We start from the raw sequence: 20,630 nt of genomic DNA, 5'->3' as shown, positions 1-20,630 counted from the left end.
ATTCTCTCTCTCCCCCCTTTTTCTATGCATGAATGCCAATTGGGGCTGTTTTTTACTTGCATATGTGTTTGACAATTAACTTGTGCTTAATGCAATCAATCCCTCTTGCTCACGCCACAACCAGGGAAGTGGTAGTGTTTCCTTGAGAGTTTTGAGTAGAAAGCAAGCAAATGAAAAAGGGCTCCAAAAACCAGACTTTCAACTTTTCCAAAGGACGAAGCAAGCATATATACCACCGTGAAATGAGCTTATAAAAACACCCTGAAAAAGACATCCTTAAGCCGGTGAGCTTATTCCCATAAAAACACACATTTATGATGCTTTTTTCTGCACTTTCAGCATTCCTTCATACATACATCTCCAACCTAATATGACTGTGCGTCAAAGCTGTGCCACCCAAAGAATCGATCTTTATCTCAAACAGAACCACTTGTCTACTCTTCCCCAAAGAATCAATCTTTGTGCCGAATAGAACCACTTGTCCACTCTTCCTTTACACTGGGCAATCTAGTGGGTTGTCCAAGTTGTGCATTTATAAAAACATCTCATTGTGAAGCCTTTAGGCCTTTCAATGCACTGGAATAAAAGTGCAACAGTGTAGCCATAATCAGAAACCTCCTGTATCTTGTGGCATCACAGTAACCAAAATTGCAAGTTGGTCATGGAAAGAAGCAGAGTGAGAATGAATGCTGGGATACTTCTTCTCTACCTGACTTTAGCTACCATTTCTCTCACTCATTGTGGTAAGCTGACCTCTATAAGGGTAAATAGGTTCACTCCTCATGCTTTTCTTTGTCTGGGGGATGTACTAACTATATCATTTCAAAATTTCCTAAATTTTGCATTTCTAGCTAGGACTTAACCATGATCTTGCATGGAAGTTATTTGCATGTTAGAATGCATTTAGAATCGTCTCTAGAGCAGTCCACAAGGTATGTCATAAATCATAACCAAGCAAATAAGGTACCTGAATGTAGTAACAAATACATTATATTATTGAGACCAAGCAAATTTTGATGGCACAGCTCAAAAGCATGTTGACTTTTCCCCTTTGCAGATGCAGCAGATAGAACAATGAGACTATGGAAAGGCCCTAGAAACAGCAGAAATATAATCAACAAGAACCTAAAGAAGTTGAAAACGACTAAACATTTTGATCTTGATGCATCTATATTTACATCAAATGCACAACCCTACAGTGTTAGCTCCCCATATTCTTTGCCTTCTTATGAATCACTAGCCTCAATGTCATTGCTAGAAAACAGCCCTCCATATTGTGTGAACCCACCACCTAGTAGTGGTAGTGGTACACCACCTGGTAGTGGTAGTGGTAGTGGTACTCCTACCACTACTCCAACACCAACAGCAGCAGGCTTTCAACCCTCACCTCCTTACTATTACACTTCACCAGTTCTTCCAACACAAAACCCACCTCCTCCAACACCATCAATCATTACACCAGGCCCACCTGACACACCTGACATCGTTCCAAGCCCACCCAGCGACACACCTGGCTCACCTGAACCTATACTAAATCCTCCTATTATTTTTCCAGGCCCACCTGGGTCATCGATGAGCCCACCTTATTTTGAGCCAACACCACCTTACTTTGAGTCCACACCACCATTCATTCCTTCCCCTGCTAGTGGTACCACCCCCAGCCCACCAAGTACTGTTCCATCCCCTGCAGGAGGAGGTTCTGTCCCTAGCCCACCAAGTGTGTTTCAGCCTCCTGTGGTGTATCCACCACCAAGTGTGCCACCAGCACCCAACACTGCCCCACAGGCCACCTTGTGGTGTGTGGCTAAGTCGGCGGTCCCAGACCCAATCATCCAAGAGGCGATGAACTATGCATGTTGGTCAGGAGCTGATTGCACATCAATTCAGCCCAATGGGCCTTGTTATGAACCTGACACTGTAATTGCACATGCTTCATACGCTTTCAATAGTTACTGGCAAAGGACTAAAGGCGCTGGTGGTACTTGTGACTTTGGAGGGACAGCCATTTTGGTTGCAGTTGATCCTAGTAAGTCCTACAATCTTAACACACGTGGACTTTGATTCTCTATTGCGACTCTAGTTTATGCCAGAGAAACTTATAACTAACCTGAGTTTTGTTTTGGTAACCTCACTTGTCTTGTGTATTATAATACTCACTAATGCCTACATTTTGCTTCACAACAGGCTACAATGGATGCCGTTTCATCTACAACTGATCAAGAGAATTTTTCCTTTTTTATTTTACTTTTTCTTTACAACATGGCCACTTTTGGAAGCAACTGATACATGAAGAGTGAAGAAAAATCTCTCTTTCATAACATCCCCTTTTTTTTCTTGTGGAAATAAGTCATTTATGTATGCAACAGTGAATTACACACACAGATTTTGTATTGTGTAAGTAATGAAGAAATCTAGCAATGGTTTGTAGTTTATTGTCATTGTTTAATTAAATTAACTCCTTAGCAGTATGGTTTTGAAAACTAAACCAGCCGATCCCCACTTCAAACAAAAACCGGCAAGAACCGATCAAAGAACACATGGATTAAAGTTCCCTCCAAATAAATCGTGTATATTCCATCAAGGAACCAATGTATTGGAATCAAATCAGGATAATAAATTTAGAATTGCTAACCAAAACATAATATATTTAAAATACTTCCAATATTTATTTATTTTATAGAGAAATATATAAATCTACATATCAAATAAGCATGTATAAGTAGAATTAGACAGCCCCTGGGGTAAGTAAATTGTTTAACCCTTAGGGTAATTAAGTTAGACAGTCCCCGTACTAAAGATAAAGTTCCAAGGCTTATAAGAAAAAATTTAAAGACTTGGAGCATGGGTCACTCTTCACCTCTCACTCATTCAACAGAGAAGAAGCTCCATTTAGGGAACCACACTTATATATGGAGGACAAATTTGTGAAGAAACTGCTACTCTTTGAACATACTCAAATTAAGTTGCTAGCTCTTTGACTATCTTTCCCATATGCTTTCACCTTCCAAATGTTTGCCACTTCCTCAAACGTCAACCCTTTGGTCTCTGGCATGAAGATAACTACAAAACCAATTGTGATCACTGCTATTACCAAAAGAATCATGAAACTCTCACCAAGCCCTATAGCATCAACAACTGAAAGGAAGCTTGTAGACATTATCACACTGCAAATCCAGTTCACTGTTGCTGACATGCCACCACAAATACCCCTATACTCTTGAGGATAAATCTCTGAGTTCACAGTCCAAGGCACAGGACCCATTCCTGGTGCAAAGAAAGCAATGTACAGAGCCAAACCCAAAACTGCAATCCACCCAAGTGTTGGATTTGTGTTACCATGTCCCATCATATAGCATGCTGTGGAGAGGACCCCCAAGGCCGCAACCACACCTGATAAGCTACCAAGAGCCAATTTTTTCCTCCCCAAAGCATCAATGAGGTAAATGCCAAGAACTGTGCCAGCAGCATTCATGCCAGAAACAATCAGGGACAGGAAAAGAGCTGCTTGGTTTGATTTGAAGCCTGCCATCTGTATGATTGTGGGACTGTAGTACATCACAATGCTGATACCAGTAAACTGCTGGAAAGCCTGAAGTCCAGCCCCACAAGTGAATGCCATTCTGATTTCTTTCATCCTGAAAACATCACTGTACTTCACTTTCACCTCACTTTTTCTTTCTTGCTCTAGGTGATCTTCAAGAATTTCAATCTCATCTTCCAAGCGGGGTGATGAGTAAATCTTGGAAAGCACACGGATAGCTTCTTCTTTCCTATTCTGTTTGTTAATTAAAAAGAACCCTCATGAAATGAGGCTACATGATAAAATTAAGAAATAACAAACAAGTAAGGAAGAGTTTTTTTATATATGAATATGAAGAATCTGATTCTGTTTTACCTTCATATAAAGCCATCTAGGGGACTCAGGGAGAAAGGACATGAGAAGAAACTGGATGAGAGCTGGTGTACCTGCAAGTCCAAGCATCCATCTCCATGTCCCAGGAACCTGCATACAAAGCATTGGTTAAGCTTGTGTAAATAAGTGCATGTTTGGATCACCATTGCCACAATTGATTTTGGATAAAATTGATTGTGGCAAAATTGATTAAAGTAGACATGAGTTGAAAGTGAAGTGATTTATGTTTGGCTAAATTTATGAAAAAAATGGTTTTTGTAGGGCAATGTGAAAAGCGGTTGTCTAATCTCAGAATTAATTATGTTCAATGCGGAAGGTACTCGCTCTAGCTTCTAGCAGAATTGATTCTGAGATTGAAATCAATTCCGCAAGATGACGCACAAACATCCATATTGTCATCCAAAATTGATTTTACTCAATCTGAATTGATTTTGAAGTTCCGAAACTGGGAACCAAGCACACACTAATCATAAGAGATGATTAAAGCAAGCAAGATTAATTAGGCTTACTCTTGTCAAGCCATAATTGATGACAAAGGAGAGAAATTGTCCACCAGTGATCATAAGAGTATTGGCACTGACTAATCCTCCTCTGATTTCAGATGGTGATGCTTCTGCAATGTACACAGGAGCAGTGACAGAGGCAAAACCAACTCCTAGTCCTACCAGAAAACGACCAGCTATGATAACATATGGATTTGGTGCAGCAGCCATTATAATTGAACCAGCCATGAAGTTCAAGTCTGCAATAATAGTGGCAGTCTTACGTCCCAATGCATCATTAATCACACCACCAACAGCGGCGCCAAAAATTGCACCAACCAAGGCCATTCCAACTATTAATTCCTGAACAAAACTGCTATTCTTGACCATCTCAAAATCCTCTTTGATATATAGAAGGGCACCTGATATCACACCTGCATTCATATAATATCATGGAACCAACCAAGTCAAACATGAGAATTGGAAAAATTAATGTGAGAATGAGTTGAAGAGATAGATATATAATATAACATACCGGTGTCGTAGCCGAAAAGAAGACCACCAATGCCAGCGGCGAATGTGATTCCAAGGATGTAAGTGTTTTGGAAAATGGCGATTCTCCGGTCGGGGTGCATCTCCAGGTAACCGGAGCTTCCGGCTTTCATTGACATCCCCATATCCATGCCCACCATTGTGCCTTCTTAATTAAGTATTTTTTTGTTTGCTTAAATCAACAAGCAGAGACTGACTACGTTTTTGAAGAAGATGGAGTTAGAAAAATATTGAAAGAAGATGAGTAATTAGGAATGAAGCATGTATGCATTTTATAGAGAGTAGAAACTCCAAATTTGGAAGGGGAGAAAGTTGTGTGTTCCTAGAAAGTAGAAACTATAGTTGGCATTTGCGGCGTTGTTGTTCTGGCGAAGTGTTAACTAACGAGTAATAACATGTTGCAGCTGTCCCTTCTTATTTTGGCTTAACTCCTCACAATTCTAGTTACTTTTACAGCTTGTTAATTACACAACCATATATGTATAGAACCCTTAATTAGTAAATATGGTTGATTTCAAAAAAAATAAATAGTAAATAAGGTCAAATATGTCTTCCTCTTGTAACAAAAAATATAAGGTCAAATATTTTTTCTTAACTAAAATAAGGTCAAATATTACATTAGTGTATATTTTAAGCTAAACATATTTATTTTTAATTTATATCTTAAAATACTTGTGTTACAACATCTATTTATTTATTTATTTGAAAGTTACAACATCTATTTATTATATAACGCGCAAGAGTCACAGAGGACGTCACCAATACACAAAATGGTAATGATCTTTTGTGATTTTTTATTCATTTTGTTTTAGACATTAAACTTATAAAATTATTTGGAAAGTCATATAGAGAAAAAGGTCCATATAATTTTTTTTGTCCTAATTACAATTTTGGTGCCCTTAATATATTAGGCGATTTTGTCCCTCAAAATTTTTGGCTTAAAATTTGCCCTCCAATTTTTCTAATCAAACAAATTTGGTCATGCTGTTAACTTTACATTCCAATATTAACCATGTGTGTTGGAAATGACATGGATAAGTTTAAGGTAATTTATATAGTACCCATCTAAAAATGAAGAAGTTTCATACTTTTTAGATTTAATTTGTCATGATTTCAATGGAAGGTTTCTAAACCCCCAATTTTGAAAAGTACTAGAGTATCGCACTAAATTTCTATGTGGAACATAATTAAATATTTTTTATCTTCTAAAAAATATTGATACTTTCTTATTATAAGAAAACCATGTAAAGATATTTTTTTTTTCACAAAACAGGTTACTAAAAAATGTGAGTTGAACAAAATACTTGGGATGAAGAACTATATATGAGCTGAGTGGTATGCGTATTTTTATAGGTGTATTTAGCTCAAACCAAATGTCATATATGTGACATCTCAAACCAAACAACTGTGTAACACGAAATGACCTACTCAATCAACCAGATAATTAGTTAATGCACAACCATAACAATGTTGGCCCAATAATTTGTTCATTATTTTTACGACATTTTCACAATTTTGTAAATGGTTGATACTCTCTCTCTCTCTCTCTCTCTCTCTCCTAGTCATGATCTACTTGTCCAAAACAACCATGGTGTGGTCGGTAAAATGTTTTATTTATATTTTTGTGGTAAATATTTTTTTATATTAAAAAAAAACATGGGAGACCCCATTGTCTGAATTATGAACTTATAATGTGTTTGAAGGGTATTGTCTGAATTGCGAATTTATAACAATAAATATTTTTCAGAAATCACAAGCAATAATTTTTTATGGTCTTATTTTGGTCCCCTCTCAGATGCAGACTTGTTCCATGAAGTACAGTCAAACCTTCAAGTTCGCGGTGCCTGCTTCTAAGGATCTAAAACATTTATCGATAATTATGCTTACCACATGCATCTTAATCCACATTTTTTACAATAATTTGAATTCATAAATTTTACTAATTTTCTATACTTTTTAGTTGTCAAACATAGCAGTACATCATCAAAAGTGAATTTGTTTAATAAATTATCTTCATAGATTATTCAACAGTGGTTAGTGGCACTAGAAATAGATTAAAATATTGACGCAAATCTGCAAATTTTTTATTTACTAAGCATGACACTTTTGCCCTGTTGTTAAAAAAGGTGCTCTCATCATAAATTCATTAAACACATTTTATTTTATAAAAAAAAAACATAAAGCTTAAAGAGATGGGCCGTTAATGAATTATTATATTGGCAATAAGAAAATGACGTTACCTGATTCAACTCAACGTGTCCTTAAATGGCAATGATCCTCCATTTCACACCATCTTCTGAATCAGTGAAAACACAAAAGAAAGTTAAGTTACAGAATCTGGATCATAAACTTTTCTGGGAAATATTGAAAATTTCCCAGTAATTTTGATTCCCCAACACATCATCAGGTTCTGCTAAGCCAAACCCATTATTCATTGACCCTTGAAGGTGGTTTAAACAAATCAATCATCCTAAATTTGTTATGGTTTGAGTTTGTGTTCCATATTGGTGGATTGATTGAGGGTGTGGTGTGGTGAATTGAGTCTGTTTGTTTTGTAAAACTGATTTATTAGATTGGTGGAAGCAACATGACGAATCCTAAAATACAATCCACACCAGGAAGCTCAGGGTATTTGGATTTGTACCCTGAACGTAAAATGGCATTTTTTCAGAATCCTTATATCCTTGGACTTGTTGCTGTTGCAGGCATTGGTGGCTTGCTCTTTGGTTACGACACAGGTACTTCATCATTCAAATTTGATACATTCACATTCACTTACTCTTTATGGTTATTAACTTATTAGTTATGGTTTCTTTGATGTGAAACTCTTCCATAAGCTAGCTAATTAGTACATAATTTTGAGCACAGGTGTGATATCAGGAGCCCTTCTATATATAAAAGATGATTTTGAAGCTGTTAGAGAAAGCAATTTTCTGCAGGAAACAATTGTGAGCATGGCAATTGCTGGTGCAATTATTGGATCAGCAGCAGGTGGTTGGGTTAATGATGCTTACGGACGAAAGAACGCCACTCTCATTGCTGATGTTATCTTCATCTGTGGATCAATTGCCATGGCTGCTGCACCAGATCCTTATGTTCTCATTCTTGGCCGTCTTCTCGTTGGTTTCGGTGTTGGTATTGCTTCTGTCACCGCTCCGGTCTACATTGCCGAAGCATCACCATCTGAAATAAGAGGAAGCTTAGTAAGCACTAACTCACTCATGATCACTGGTGGACAGCTTCTTTCATACATTGTTAACCTCGCTTTTACACGGGTCAGTAAGTTCAGATTTAATTTCCATCATAATTGTACCCTGCTTTCCTTTAATCTATACTACTATTCATAAAAAGAATACTAGATAGTTGCTTCACTTTCTTGCTTGTGAAACAAGTTATGATATGTTAATCAGGTCCCTGGGACATGGCGATGGATGCTAGGAGTTGCAGCTGTGCCAGCAATAGTTCAGTTCATTCTCATGCTATGCCTGCCAGAATCCCCAAGATGGCTCTTTACAAAGGTTCAGTACCTGCATTATTTGTTGCTTTTCTCTACAATTATATCCCTTCACCATGTTGAATTTAATTTATGTATAATTTTGTACTGCAGAATAGGAAAGATGAAGCTATTGATGTGCTTTCTAAGATCTATGACTTGTCTCGGTTAGAGGATGAAGTTGATTTCCTAACAGCTCAATCAGAGCAAGACCGCCAGAAAAGGAAGAATGCCAAACTCGGGAATGCTTTTAAATCTAAAGAAATCAGACTAGCATTCCTTGTTGGAGCGGGGTTGTTGGTAATTAGTTAACATGCTAACTTAGAGATGCTGCAAAACATTACTTACTCATAATGATAGAGTTTTAGTAAATGGTCATGTATACTCTTTCTGCTAAAACTAGAACGTTAGCCAAAATGGTTCTATACTTTACTAACCATATGTATGAGTTAGTAGTTGTAGTAAAATACTAGTATATCATTCAAAGCATTTATATGTGTAGAACACTAGTAGTTGTTGAGGCTATATTAACAGAAAATGTCAGCATTTAATATATATATATATATATATATATATATATATATATATATATATATATATATTATGTTAATGAAACTATTTTTGTTTAATAATGTAAATAAGAAAACCATCCTGCAAAACACATTCACCACTTCATCACACTTAATTTTAATTTTGGTATGGCACTAGTACACCACCTAAGCATATTAAGTGCTAAATGGTTTTGATTGATGAAAGAAATCCACCATATGTCATAAGTCTTTCGTCGTCATTTTTTGTCTAAGACACGTATCCTCCACGGGAGAGAATCTTGTTTGAGATGGAAACCTCTACATCCGGTTGGGGCAACATGAGTTTCTTTTCCATCTACATGACTCAAATCCGAGACCTTAATTAAAGGGAATCAAGCATATGTATTACTTGAACTAACTCATTGTCTCTTTTGCTATAATTTGCTTGTTTCCAGTTGATGAATGAATTTATAATATGTGATCTAGCTAATTCTAATATGAAAGCTTGAATTTTAAGTTAATGACATGATTACATATATATTGCATTGGAAATGTGTTGTGTTCTTAATTTCTTATAGCATTCCATATGGTTGTGCAGGCCTTTCAGCAGTTTACAGGCATAAATACAGTGATGTACTACAGCCCAACAATTGTCCAAATGGCTGGCTTCCAGTCCAATGAATTGGCTCTTCAACTCTCCCTCATAGTTGCTGCCATGAATGCAACTGGAACAATTCTTGGCATTTACTTAATTGACCATTCAGGGAGGAAGAAACTAGCACTTTGTAGCTTAGGAGGAGTGTTTGCATCTCTGGTCCTATTGTCCTTGGCATTCTTAAACAAATCATCATCTGCAAATGACTGGTATGGATGGCTAGCAGTTTTGGGTTTAGTCCTTTACATTGGATTTTTCTCACCAGGAATGGGACCTGTGCCATGGACTGTGAACTCAGAGATATACCCTGAAGAGTACAGAGGAATTTGTGGTGGCATGTCAGCTACTGTGTGTTGGGTTTCAAACTTGGTTGTGTCACTGAGCTTTCTCTCAGTTGCCGAAGCTCTAGGGACTGGTACCACTTTCTTGATCCTTGCTGGGATAACTGTGCTTGCCTTTCTGTTTGTGCTTGTGTATGTCCCTGAGACCAAAGGATTGACTTTTGATGAAGTGGAGCTGATTTGGAAGGAGAGAGCTTGGGGCAAGAACACAGACTCAACAAACCTTCTTCATGGGGAAAATGAATATCAATCCTAGAATTCAGTGTGTTTGACCCAGCTGAGTGCAATGTGAACCAATTTTTATCTCAATTCATAAAAAAACTTAGTTCACTTTTTTTTACCTCAAAATGAATGCTCATATTATTTGCACAGGTTGATATCCAAACATAGTCACCGCGCTGTTAGGAAATTTTATATCTAGTAATATTTTAAAGTACATTTCATTTATACACCCATTATCTCATCCCTGAATTTTATTTGATGTTAAATATATTCCCATGTTTAATATGGTTCAATTAATTTAATCATTTAAGTCGATGAGCATTAATTGAGTTATAAAGAATACAATAATCTTTAGATTATTAAAATACATAACTTATGAGAGTTATCTATTTAATTTTGGCATATGACTAATAGATGATCAATGGACTGAATTTTTGTTGTGAGTTACATATAATAATAGGTTGGGTTCTTCATTTAGTGGATATGCATTGTTAGTGTAAAGAAATTTTATAGTAACGTCCAATCTCATTATGCCACATAGGATTAAGTGGTTACAAATCTTTTTAATTTTAATTAGTAAATTAATGAATTACTGATGTGGCGGAAATCAATCCATAGTATATACATTTAGGAAAAGATCTCAGCACAGTCATCGCTTACTTGGCATCATCTGATTGGTTAATATCAGGAAAAATCCCACATGGCACTCAATCCTTCCTTCTTCTTATCCTACACCTTTCTCCTTATCCTTCACTCATCTCTCCTTAACCACATTGATTCTAAACGCGTTTTACATCTCTGCCGTTTCAACCTTCATTCGCGATTACATATTCTGCCGTTTCAAACTTCATTCGCGATTGTCAAATATGAGTACGAACATATTTGCCGATTACGCACGTCGATTTCATCTCTGCCGTTTCTACTATGGATTCCCGATTACATCTCTGCAGATATTTTTCTCTCATCGCTCCCTCCCTCTCTTCCCCTTCAATCGAATCTCTCATGGCCCCTTCCAATTCCCCTTGAATCGCATCTATCTTCCCCCCTCGGTTCCTGTTTCGAATCTGTGTAACTGAGATGTTTATGGGTGGCATAGAATTGATGGATTCGACTCTGTGTAAATCGCCCCTCCCGGCTTCATTCCTCTCAACGCCACGACGGCGACACCGCAGGTATTCAGGCCTTAATTGATGTATGTTTCAGTGCCTGTATTTTGATTTTGATAAATTTGTGGTTTGCAGGCCGATTCTCTACATCAGATACAATACCTGATGTTTCGTAGAAACCCTAAATCAGATTCAGGCAGGTGCTCTACATTATATCCTCCATCAAGGTAAGAGCTTTGATGTTTATATCAAATCCTGATTCTCTTAGTTAGTAAATTCCTCACAACCTCAGACATTGTTTCATATCTGTTTTATTATTTCAGGGTGATTTTGTTCCTTTTTTTTTCCTTGGCTTTGCAGTATTATTTTACTCCTGACTGAATTTACTCCTGAGGCCCAACGTATTGCTTATAGTTTACAACATATACAAATGATTCATACAGAAATCACTACCATCTAATTCTGAGTACCACTACTAGCAAATTATTTTAGAGCCTCCATTAGGATGTGTTTGAAACCGCAGATGATAAGTTTTATATGCTCTGTTTTGTACTTCAATTGCCAGTCCACCCTACACTTTGAATTTCAATTGCTATATAGTTATGGACTAGATTCCCCTTATACTATTTCAGCCATATTTATGTTTATGATTTAACCAATTTCTCTATCTTGACATCAGACATAAGCTTGAGGATTCCCCCAAATTTTATTTTCACCATTATGCCTTAAGTGATATCAACATTTGGCGGGCTATTGTGGTGATCCTTATAGTTTTCGCACTTCGCTCTACCTTCCTTTTCTTTCCTCTTTGTTAGGGTTTCATATTCAAATAATCACTCAACAAAATCAACATCTATGGATTTAATTTCATTTGATTTGCATTGCAGGACTACTGAAGAAAATTTAATTGTTGATCCAGTGGAGGCCCCTGAGATTATTGATGATCTTGAGCTTCATCAAGAAGAAGCTATTGACATCAAAGACATGGAGGTCAACAAGCACAAGTTGACCAGGCGCATTAATCAGTTCAAGGTACGTTTTTTTTGTTCTCAAAATCTTCATGAATTAAGTTTGGGTTTTTGTTGTTCATGACTTCTGGTGGCTTTTGTTCGCATCTTGATTTCTTCGTTTCTGGGTTCCTTTTTTTCATTGGGTTGAATCACTTGCAATTACTCTAAGTTTGAATTTTTTGAGTCTATGAATTGATTAGGTTTTGGTATGTGTCAGGTATCTGTCTCTCATGTAAAATCTGTCCATTTCCTTTTACCTTTTTTTTTGTGAAATCTGTACAGTTCCTTTTACCATTTAACATCCACTAAGGTGTATTTTCTTCTGTAAATAATATTTACAATGCGTGCATCTGTGCCTATTTTCAGTGCTTTGAAGGAGGTTTGATCTTTCCAAAGTGAAATATGACGTGTCTAATGGAAGGTGGATCAAGCTTCAGAACCCAAGAAGCAAGAAGGTTTAATCATTGATTCCCTCTTTGGTTTTGGCTTGCAGTTGTAGGGCTTGAGACTGGATGGTGTCACCGTGAACTGCTGAAGCAGTTGAAACTGCTTCCATTTTCAGGTACTATTTTCATTTTCATTGTCTAATTTTCTTAATCCTTCTGTGCCACCACCATGGTATGCAGAGCTACTGAAACCTTAATCCTTCATTGTCTCATCTCTTAGACTTTAGTGTTTTTGAATTTGAATTTGTTCTTGACCATAAATTACTCCCTCCATTAATTGATTACTTGACTGATAAGTTTAATTTAATCGTTTATTAATTTTGAATTGAAAAGGATACTCAATCTCTAATTCCTTTCTGCTGATTCCCTAATTTTAGTGTCCATTAGCAAAGTTGTTGATTTTGTTTCCTTATATGAATTGCTAAATTTACTTACTTTTTTCCATTTAAAACAACTTTTTAAATTTGAAATTCTATCTCTTAATCACGCCCAATTAACTCTGATTTGTGTAACAGCTGCTCAAATGCAATTTAAAATTCCAATCCTATTTTCCCCGGAAAATTTGGCCGTGCGTTTTTTTGTAAATAGCAAAGTCCTATTTTCATCCCTCCACCCCTTCCCTTCATCTGGCTCCAGTGTTTTCTTTTCATTTGCTTTAAACTCTTTTTTTTACTGTTGCTCTCTATCTAGGATTGTTTCAGATTTCTGGTGGTGGTGCTCGCTTCAATGCAGGGGCAAGAAAAGAGAAGAATCGACATATCAGATTTGCAATTTAGCTGTTATGAAAGAAGGTATGGCTATAACAAAATAATCTCAAAGCAAAGGTAGCCTCACTGTTTGCTCTATGGTTCATCTTTTACAAACCTGTCATTCTTTTATGTGTTTTCTTCTTTTATTTTCCTAGCTGTGTTTCCTCTCTGGCTTATTACCCGTGCATTCCTTGATTTTCTGAAGCATTAGTTTTTCATGACTAATGGATCTGCTCATATTCATATCAGCTAAATTCTTGTGCTGCAACTCTTAATTATAGTTAGCTTTTCTCATGTTTGGTATTTGATCAAAAATACAGATTGTTGATGGGGGAGGGATAATATGTACTTGGTTTTTGTATTGTTGATCTGTTGTTGGTTTCCCTTGCAATAATTTGCAAGATAAAGTGCATAGATGCACCGATTAGTGGCTCAAATCTTCATAGTATGAAGCACCCATAGGAGCAGCTTGGCTCTCTCTCTACGGTCTTGAGGGCTCGGCCAAGGCTTCCGCTTTCGCTTGCATCGATCAGTAATCTCATGATCGATGAGATTGGTGTTTGCTTCATTGGTATTTAACCTTTTGATTCCTCTTTCCTCCACCCTCTTATGTTTGTTTTCCTTGCTATAATCATGCCAACCTCTTATGAAGAATTGTTATTCTGCCTCTAAATGTTGCTCCTTTGTGCAAAAAAGGCCAATTGTTTGTGGATGAAAAACATCTTTTTTTAGTTTTTGTAACTCTTAAATATTGGCTCCTTCTAGGTAACACTTTTTTCCACTCGATCACCTTTTCTCCCCTTCCGATTCTTCTAGGTAACATGTTGCTTGCACTCACTTTATGTATACTAAATAAAGACTGCTTAAACTAATAGCATTGGAATACTAAAATTACATTATATAAATATGAATCCATAGTATATAGCAAGAAGTTTAGGACCACCATCAATTTAATATGTCAAATAATATATTCTGAAGACCGCATGGTGTATTATACTGACGGACTGATCATAGTCTAGCTAGCACCATCCACTTCCAGATCATATAAATACTAAGTTAGTAATTTAGTCAACAAATTCAACCAATTAGGCATTGGAACAAGGCATTATAATACTATGGTCAATAAGAATTGACTATTTATTGTGTTGAAGTGTTTGATGCCATGTTAGCTTACTATCAAAAAGAAAATCAGATTATTGACTACTACTATAAGGCTTCTTTTATATATATATATAGCCTATATTGACTTTATGTTCTTAATTGATCGGACTAATCACACAAAGCTGAAGCCTCCTTATTTTGATCCTCTTGAATGTTCTAAGTATTGCTTAAGTCATATTAGTTCTCAGGCCAGTCCATTACTTTTTTTGCATTTCTGAGAAACAGGGTTTGTCCTTTTCGTTTATATTAATTATCATTCATATTCATTTTTTACAGCTTCTTCTTACATCAATTCTTGGTGATGCATTCTTGGTTCCTATTCTAATGAGCCCTATGGGAACTGATGATTTTGCACTTTTCAAGCCTACTTTGAGGTTGCTAGAGTCACAACTCACAAACAAATTGTTCAGTGTATTTTCACATGATCTCAACAACGTTCTTTTTGGTTTTGTTTATATATGGTTTTAGTGGGCTGATTTTTTCCCTGATGATATAGGGGAACAAAAAAGTTCTGTGTTACCTAATCGGAAGATAAAAAAAAGTTTTCTTTTTTGACCCTGATGGTATTGCATTTAAATTTTGGCAACTAAAATGCAATTTGATAAAATGCTTGCTTTGTATATCCCTTTTTTTATATGGTTCATCCATGCACCAAAATAATGTTGTGTACTGATCATGGCTATCATTCTGTTCTAGGACCAACCCAAATATACTCGGTTTAGGGAATCATTTAGGGAAAGGTAATTCTTTTCATTTATAATTTTTATGTTTGATTGAATGGACTTTGTTTCAGGTTTTAATTTGATTTTTTTGTTATATTGAATGGATTTTGATTCATGATTCATTTTTATTTTTAGATTTCATTTGTTTTATGTATACTTTATTTTGTTTCACTCTTTATTAGTTCTCTTATAAGTTCGACTGTTGTTTAGAATTTGTCCTTTTGTTATCATGATTTACTGGAGTCTATGGAGCAATAGACATTAGTATCATGTTTTGAAAATAATGTCTCAGATTTATCTTGATAAAAATAATATATGAGCTGCAATACATCATACAAAGCTAATTACATATCCATTATGTTTCATTTTCAACTTCCGTCTTTGAGGTTCTTAATATATATATCTAATAGTGCATGTAATGAAACAAACCTGATTCATTTTTTGACAATCGAGTGTCAGAGCATATTTTGTCTGTAAGTTCAGTCCTGTCTTTTTTGTTTCAGTGCTTGCTATTACATATGTTGTTCATATTTCAATCATGGTTGAGTGATGGCAAATGTTTTAATGATCTCCACACCCTGAGTTGTAATCTACCATCAAAGTGTTTTTTTCTGCTTCTGCATCCTAACTTTGAATATTCATTTGCTATCCTCATAAGCCTAAAGAGTAATAATGCTAACAGAGAAACAGTTGATCAATAAATGAAGTTTTTATGGTATAATGATTTACTAAGTGTGTCTAAGTCCATCATATGGGATTAGGCTTGATTATTGTTGATGACTAGATTTTACTCTGGTCATAACTGAATCGAATTCCATCTTCTATAATTATTGGCACTGCTTACATTATGGTAATTATAATTGTAAATGTCCCTTTTCTTGAACATTAGGTGAATCAAATTCTTCATTATAATTGTAAATGTCCCTGCATCGTGTTGTTATTTGAAAGAAAAGTACCTTAAGTTTTAAAGTATATTTGGGCTTTTGTGAAGTGGTTTTGTTAATGAAAATTGGATAATAGATTTGAATTTTCACACACTATGCAGGAGGCTAGAGGCTGATAGGTTCTTCGCAAGCAACTTAAATGCGCATGTATACTCCAAGAAAATGCTAGAATGGGTGAACATGACCAAGAGCCTGAATGATGTGATTGATGAATTTGTCCATCTATTGGCATAGACCAATAAGTTTGGTCAAGTTGTTAGAACCATGTTCACTGATTAGCTGGATTATGTTGTGTTTATGTAATTCTTGCTCTGGAAGCATTAGAGAAATATACATGTTTTCATAGTATCGTTGCAGTAATTATTCTCTTTCAAGAGTATCATTCTATCTATCAGTATATAGAATCAATGTTTTGCTTTAACCATCATCATGTTCTATGATACATTGGACTCTCATATTGACCATGCATGCATGCAGGAACATGGCTGTATGCCATCAAGAAGAAGCAGCTTGAAAAGAGGGTAGATAATTTAAACTAGGAACAATGCTGATTGGTCCCATAATTTGAAAACATCAAGCTGCTAGAGGGTAGATAATAATCTAAGATATTTGTTCAATTAAAAAATCAGTGTTGGGGTAGCTAAATTAGTGCGCACTTTAAGTTCTAATGTATTGGTAATCTATCTAAGTGAATAAGTGATAATTGGTGATTTTTTTTCCTTCTCTCTTAATGTGAAATCTACCAATGGGTTTGAAATTCTTTATGGTTGTTTGTATAAATTTTCTCTATCTTTTTAGTGCTAAGACTTAAGGCTGGAACCTCATTCATTTTGCTATGATGCTTTGATCTATGATAATCTAATATATTGTACGTAGATTAAAAAAACATATATTTGACATTTGTTTATATTTAAAATATAGAGTAAAAAGGTCTCACATGATAATCTAATATATTGTACGTAGATTAAAAAAAACATATATTTGACATTTGTTTATATTTAAAATATAGAGTAAAAAGGTCTCACAGTGAGGGGGAATACTTTACTTGAGATTTAAATTTACATTTAAGTCTAAAAACAATTCAAGCTTTGTTCTATGGAAAGTTCAGCAAAGTGTCTTTCATTCAAACACTTATGGAATACAAAAAATCTAAAAATAAAGAAGTTGAGACGGTTATTCGCTACTTTGCTATTCATGTGTACAATGAGTAGACCAAATTTTGTTTGGAATGCTACATGGAGATTACTAGCTGATGGAATTTTTGCATGAAAGAAGGTGAATACTTCAAATATCAGGTTGTTCCAAAATATTATTTTTGTGGGTTTATTTTATTTTATTTTATCACCTCAGTTATCTAATTAATCATTTTAATTTGTATTTAACGTTGTCATTTTCAAATCTATGTATAGACGATGATCAGTTGCAAAATTTGTGTTTATTTTTTATTGAAAAAATACTCCAACGAAATGGTAAATTTCTAAAAGATCATAGTTGTTTACCATATCTGATATTTGATGATGTGGATTGGTTTCAAAACAAGTTCATAGTAGAAGAGCTTAACTATAATAAAGAAGAAATTGAAACTAAACATGCATCCTTTCTAAATATGATGATAGTTGAACATAATGGTGTATATGATAACATAATGCAGTGAATGTTGTCTAATAATGGCAGATTTTTCTTTTTGTATGGCTATGGAAGAACAGGAAAAACTTTCGTCTGGAATACTTTATATGTAGCCATTCATTCAATGAGTATGATTGTTCTGAATGTAGCTTCAAGTGATATTGCTTCATTGTTGTTGCCCAACGGAAGAGCAACACATTTAAAATGTTGCATTCCTTTGCAGACCGATGAAAGAACTACTTGCAACACCAAACAAAGTAGTATAAGAGCAAATTTACTTAAGAGGAAGCTCCTATGTTAAATGAAGCTCCTATGGATGAAAGAACTATATTTGCTTCATTGCGTGCTAAATTGATTATTTAGGATGAAGCACCTAAGTTAAATAAGAATTGATTCGAGGCACTAGATACGACTTTGTGAGATATAATGAGACAAGAAGACGAAAGCAACATGGACAAGCCATTTGGCGGTAAGGTTGTAGTTCTTGGTGGTGACTTCAAACAAATTTTATCAGTCATTCCAAAAGAGGGAAGACAAGACATCGTATCGGCTGTGGTTAATTCTTCTGATCTTTGGAAACATTGTAAACTTCTAAAACTTACTAGAAACATGAGATTAGGCACAGTAGGTTCACCATAACATGCATCAGAGATAAGAGAAGTTGCTGACTGGATTCTCAAAATCGGTGATGGTGATTTCTATTCAAGTGAGCGTGGTGAATCAGATATTGAAATTCTAGCAGATCTTTTAATATTCAGGTGAAAATCCTCTTCTCGATCTGGTTGATTTCACATTTCCCAATTTGGTGCATAATATGAAGATTGACAAGTTTTTGGAGGAACAATGCATATTGTGCCCTACCTTGGAATCTGTTGAGAATGTTAATGATTTCATCCTTGAATTTCTTCCAGGTGATACTGATGAGGACACCGAATACGAGTCAAAGTGGTTTACTATTGAGTTCTTAAATGATATTACATGCTCTGGAATACCGAATCACAAAATAACATTGAAGGTAGGTGCTCCGATAATGCTTTTAAGAAATATAGATCAAGCAACTGATTTATGCAATGGGACGCGACTAATTGTGTCTGATCTTGGAACAAATGTTACACGTGTCACTGTACTAACACGAACTAACAATGGAGATGACATTTTCATTCCAAGAAAGGACATGGTGCCATCTGACTTAGGTTACCTGTTTAAGTTTGAAAGACGTCAATTTTCGATCAGTCCGTGTTTTGCAATGACTATAAATAAAAGTCAAGCCCAGTCATTGTCCCATATTGGCTTATACCTTTTTCGTCCGGTCTTCACACATGGCCAATTTTATGTAGCTCTCTCAAGTGTAAGGTTAAGAAATGAACTCAAATTATTAGTTATGGGTGCAGAAGGAAAGGTGAGAAACAAAACGGAGACTATGGTTTACAAAAAAATGTCTAGCAATATATGGGATTTGTAATCGTTTTGCAAATTTAGTAATTCAATTGTCTATTTTCAGCTGAATTATCAAATACAAATTAGTTATATCAAATTTCTCACCATTTGTTATCTAATTTTTAAACTTATATTATTTATAAGATTATTAGATTTGAACCTTTTGTATATTGAATTTAAAATAAGATAGATGAAGAGTAAAATTTAGTTTATTTGAAATTTCAATAATGACTAATAGATGATCATTTATTTTGGCCTAAAAAAATTTCTAATAGGAAAATTAAAGTGATTGCGTAGAAAGAAAGAAAGAAAGAATTTTTTTTTAAATAAGAAATAAATAAATTTATTAAAATTTGCAAGATTTACATAAACCGAAATATTTAAAAAAAAAACAAACTCTTATTTAAAATAAACATAATACTATTAACTAAAAACTAAATCTTTTTGAATGTTGAGATTTGGTTTAAATTTTAAATAATTTATGATTATCCCATCAACTTATTTAAAATAGGATGCCAAGTCAAATCCGTAATTACTATTATATTGATGATAAATTATTCAAACCATTAAATTAAATTTTGAATGTTAGGATTTGGTTTTAATTTAAATCATTTCAAAATGAATTACGGCATAATGCACTTTAATGCACAATTTGATGGGAATTAATACTATTTGACTATTTTATGCATTAAATAGAAATTATCGTTCATGAAGGAAAATATGTCTTTTTTAATATGCATATTAGGTGATATTTATATGATAATTTCAATATCTTTAAATATCAATATGTATGTAATTTACTTAAATGAAAGAATAATTAATTTTAAGTTTTAATTTTTTCGTAAATTATATTATTTTTTCGTTTAGATTTAATATAAAATTATTGGTAGGAAAATAAAATTTTTAATATTTTGTTTTAATAATTTTAGTTTAATATTTTTAAGATTTTTATAATTATTTTGGTTTAAATATTTTATGAATTAAATGGCAGCGACAATTTGAAATTTGTTTTAAAATGTGTATTTACGAAGTTTTTTTTTTGAACCGTATTTACGAAGTAAATAAACATAAAATTCCGTTTGTTTTTGTCCTGATTATCATGGCTTTATAAAAATGGAAAAGATATACATTACTAAATTAGAATTAAAATTTGAAAATTATTTTAATTTTGAATCTTTTTTCAAATAAATAAAATATCAAATATTTAAAAAAAACATTAAATTTTAAAATATATGATATAT

General features: G+C 34.5%; 4 protein-coding genes and 1 long non-coding RNA gene across 5 annotated transcripts; 4 read left to right on the top strand and 1 right to left on the bottom strand.

Moving 5' to 3' along the window:
• The first annotated feature begins 109 nt into the window (after positions 1 to 109).
• LOC130721530 (extensin-like) lies at positions 110 to 2,629 on the top strand. The gene is made up of 3 exons (XM_057572332.1): positions 110 to 743; positions 1,058 to 2,026; positions 2,185 to 2,629. Exons 1-3 carry the CDS (start codon positions 662 to 664, stop codon positions 2,214 to 2,216), a joined length of 1,083 nt encoding a protein of 360 aa, XP_057428315.1. The 5' UTR covers positions 110 to 661; the 3' UTR covers positions 2,217 to 2,629.
• A 96-nt stretch (positions 2,630 to 2,725) lies between these two features.
• Positions 2,726 to 5,124, bottom strand: LOC130721531 (inositol transporter 1-like). Its single transcript, XM_057572333.1, has 4 exons — positions 4,931 to 5,124; positions 4,423 to 4,829; positions 3,896 to 4,003; positions 2,726 to 3,775 (listed from the first exon to the last, which is right to left on the bottom strand). Exons 1-4 carry the CDS (start codon positions 5,085 to 5,087, stop codon positions 2,954 to 2,956), a joined length of 1,494 nt encoding a protein of 497 aa, XP_057428316.1. The 5' UTR covers positions 5,088 to 5,124; the 3' UTR covers positions 2,726 to 2,953.
• Positions 5,125 to 7,253: 2,129 nt separating this feature from the next.
• On the top strand, positions 7,254 to 10,437 carry LOC130721529 (inositol transporter 1-like). The gene is made up of 5 exons (XM_057572331.1): positions 7,254 to 7,685; positions 7,816 to 8,222; positions 8,358 to 8,465; positions 8,555 to 8,740; positions 9,569 to 10,437. Exons 1-5 carry the CDS (start codon positions 7,535 to 7,537, stop codon positions 10,220 to 10,222), a joined length of 1,506 nt encoding a protein of 501 aa, XP_057428314.1. The 5' UTR covers positions 7,254 to 7,534; the 3' UTR covers positions 10,223 to 10,437.
• A 3,005-nt stretch (positions 10,438 to 13,442) lies between these two features.
• Positions 13,443 to 16,792, top strand: LOC130721532 (uncharacterized). Its single transcript, XR_009013493.1, has 3 exons — positions 13,443 to 13,541; positions 15,357 to 15,400; positions 16,428 to 16,792. It is a non-coding gene; the product is annotated as an uncharacterized LOC130721532 (long non-coding RNA).
• Positions 16,793 to 18,378: 1,586 nt separating this feature from the next.
• On the top strand, positions 18,379 to 19,414 carry LOC130720040 (uncharacterized). The gene is made up of 2 exons (XM_057570623.1): positions 18,379 to 18,535; positions 18,711 to 19,414. The coding sequence occupies exons 1-2, from the start codon at positions 18,379 to 18,381 to the stop codon at positions 19,412 to 19,414; spliced, it is 861 nt and encodes a 286-aa protein (XP_057426606.1).
• Positions 19,415 to 20,630: the final 1,216 nt, after the last annotated feature.

The sequence above is a fragment of the Lotus japonicus genome, chromosome 5 (genome assembly GCF_012489685.1).
Source record: "Lotus japonicus ecotype B-129 chromosome 5, LjGifu_v1.2".
Taxonomy (NCBI): Eukaryota; Viridiplantae; Streptophyta; class Magnoliopsida; order Fabales; family Fabaceae; genus Lotus; species Lotus japonicus.
Note: the sequence above shows the minus strand (reverse complement) of the source record. Positions and strands in the feature narration are given on the sequence as shown.